This window comes from Echinops telfairi, unplaced genomic scaffold (genome assembly GCF_000313985.2).
Source record: "Echinops telfairi isolate 266 unplaced genomic scaffold, ASM31398v2 ScPeMD7_10;HRSCAF=50, whole genome shotgun sequence".
Taxonomy (NCBI): domain Eukaryota; kingdom Metazoa; phylum Chordata; class Mammalia; order Afrosoricida; family Tenrecidae; genus Echinops; species Echinops telfairi.
In genome coordinates, this window is record NW_022103907.1 from 1,477,459 (window position 1) to 1,478,818 (window position 1,360).

The 1,360-nt window shown below is 52.4% G+C and overlaps 1 protein-coding gene across 1 annotated transcript in view; it reads right to left on the reverse strand.

Annotated features, from left to right (window-relative positions):
- Nucleotides 1-1,360, reverse strand: part of LOC101655063 (phospholipase B1, membrane-associated-like) — a 170,554-nt gene that overhangs the window by 72,648 nt on the left and 96,546 nt on the right. Inside the window, exon 10 of the mRNA XM_013006835.2 lies at nucleotides 789-862. Within this exon, the coding sequence (XP_012862289.2) occupies nucleotides 789-862 (74 nt within the window). The remainder of the gene's footprint in view (nucleotides 1-788; nucleotides 863-1,360) is intronic.

The window sequence follows — 1,360 nt, forward strand, 5'->3', positions numbered from 1 at the left end:
CTGGGGTTCAGACTCTACTCTGCTCCCACCGTCCAGCCTCTATCCAGCACGCAGACCACTGCCTCTCTCAGTGCTTCCCCATCACAGAGGGAGGTGGGGAAGTGAGACACCATTTGGCACCTTGAGGGCTTATGCAATTTCTCCCCCCGGCTCCTCTTACTCAGCCTCAGCTCTCGTTTTTAGAAGGCAGTGTTTTGGGGGATGCTGACATATATCCTCTTCAAATGAAACCTAGGACTTTGATATAGAAAACAATAATTTGGTGGTTCGTTCCTGCTCCGTCATGTCGGGAACTGTGGCAGTCAGACCTTAAGTCAACTTGAAGCGGTGTGACGTGTAGTGGTGGGGTCCAACCTATCCATCAGGCCGCAGCTTGTGCTGCCTCCTTGGGGCGTGGCCTTTCTTATAAGAAAGATGGTGAGAAATCATGGCTTGTTCTGTCCCTTCACCTTCATCCTTGCTGGGCAGGGGCAGCCAGGGAAGCCACGGACCCTGGAGCTAGTCTCTGCACGGTGGCCCCTTGCCAAGTTCCCACTGGCCCTGGGTCTTCGCAACTCGCACCCTTCAACACCCTTCTTCCCATCGTCTCTTTTTCTGCACCACTGGCCTTTGACAGAGTGAGTCTGAAGAAGACCCTCGCTACCACTGAACCTATTGGCTTGAGTTACAAAGGCCTGGGATGCTTTCTGTAGCTAAAGTTCTTTCTTCTGACTGTAACTGATTTGGTTTCTCTAGACATCCCAGCCTAACACAAGAGAACTCTGGGACCTTGCCACACCCTCACTCACCTCCAAGACAGGCCTCTGTATTGAGTCAAGACATCCAGGACATCCCCAGGCTTGGACCCAGCTCCATTACCTGCCTGAGACGGATGGGCACAAGAATGAGTTCCCCAGGCTTTCCCCTGAGGCCCCACCCCCACCCCTGCTTGCCCAAGTCCCTGGACAAAATGTCAGGGCGTTCTCTAGAATCTGGAGCCTGGGCAGCACCTATTCCTGTGTGCCAACCTCCCTTTTCAGAAACAGGTGAGCTCCCAGTGGGGCAGCCTGGCCCAGCGCCCAGCTCGGCCTCATTCCAACACACCCTCTGTGACCAAGTTCAGGGCAAGCCGGGCTGGCAGACATGCTCTGAAAATGCCTCTAAGGTGTGTGTTTTCAAAGGGTCACATTTCAGGGTCCTACTGCCCTCCTGTTTTAAAGTTGTGACACATTGCATAAAAGCAACCACCTCTTCATCCTTTTACAGAAACCCATTTCACGTAGGTACAGTTTAAAATAATGATAAAATCAGAGTCCAGGTGCCTACCTACCACACAGCTTCAAAAACCAAAGCAAACCCACTCCCATCGAGTTCATTCAGA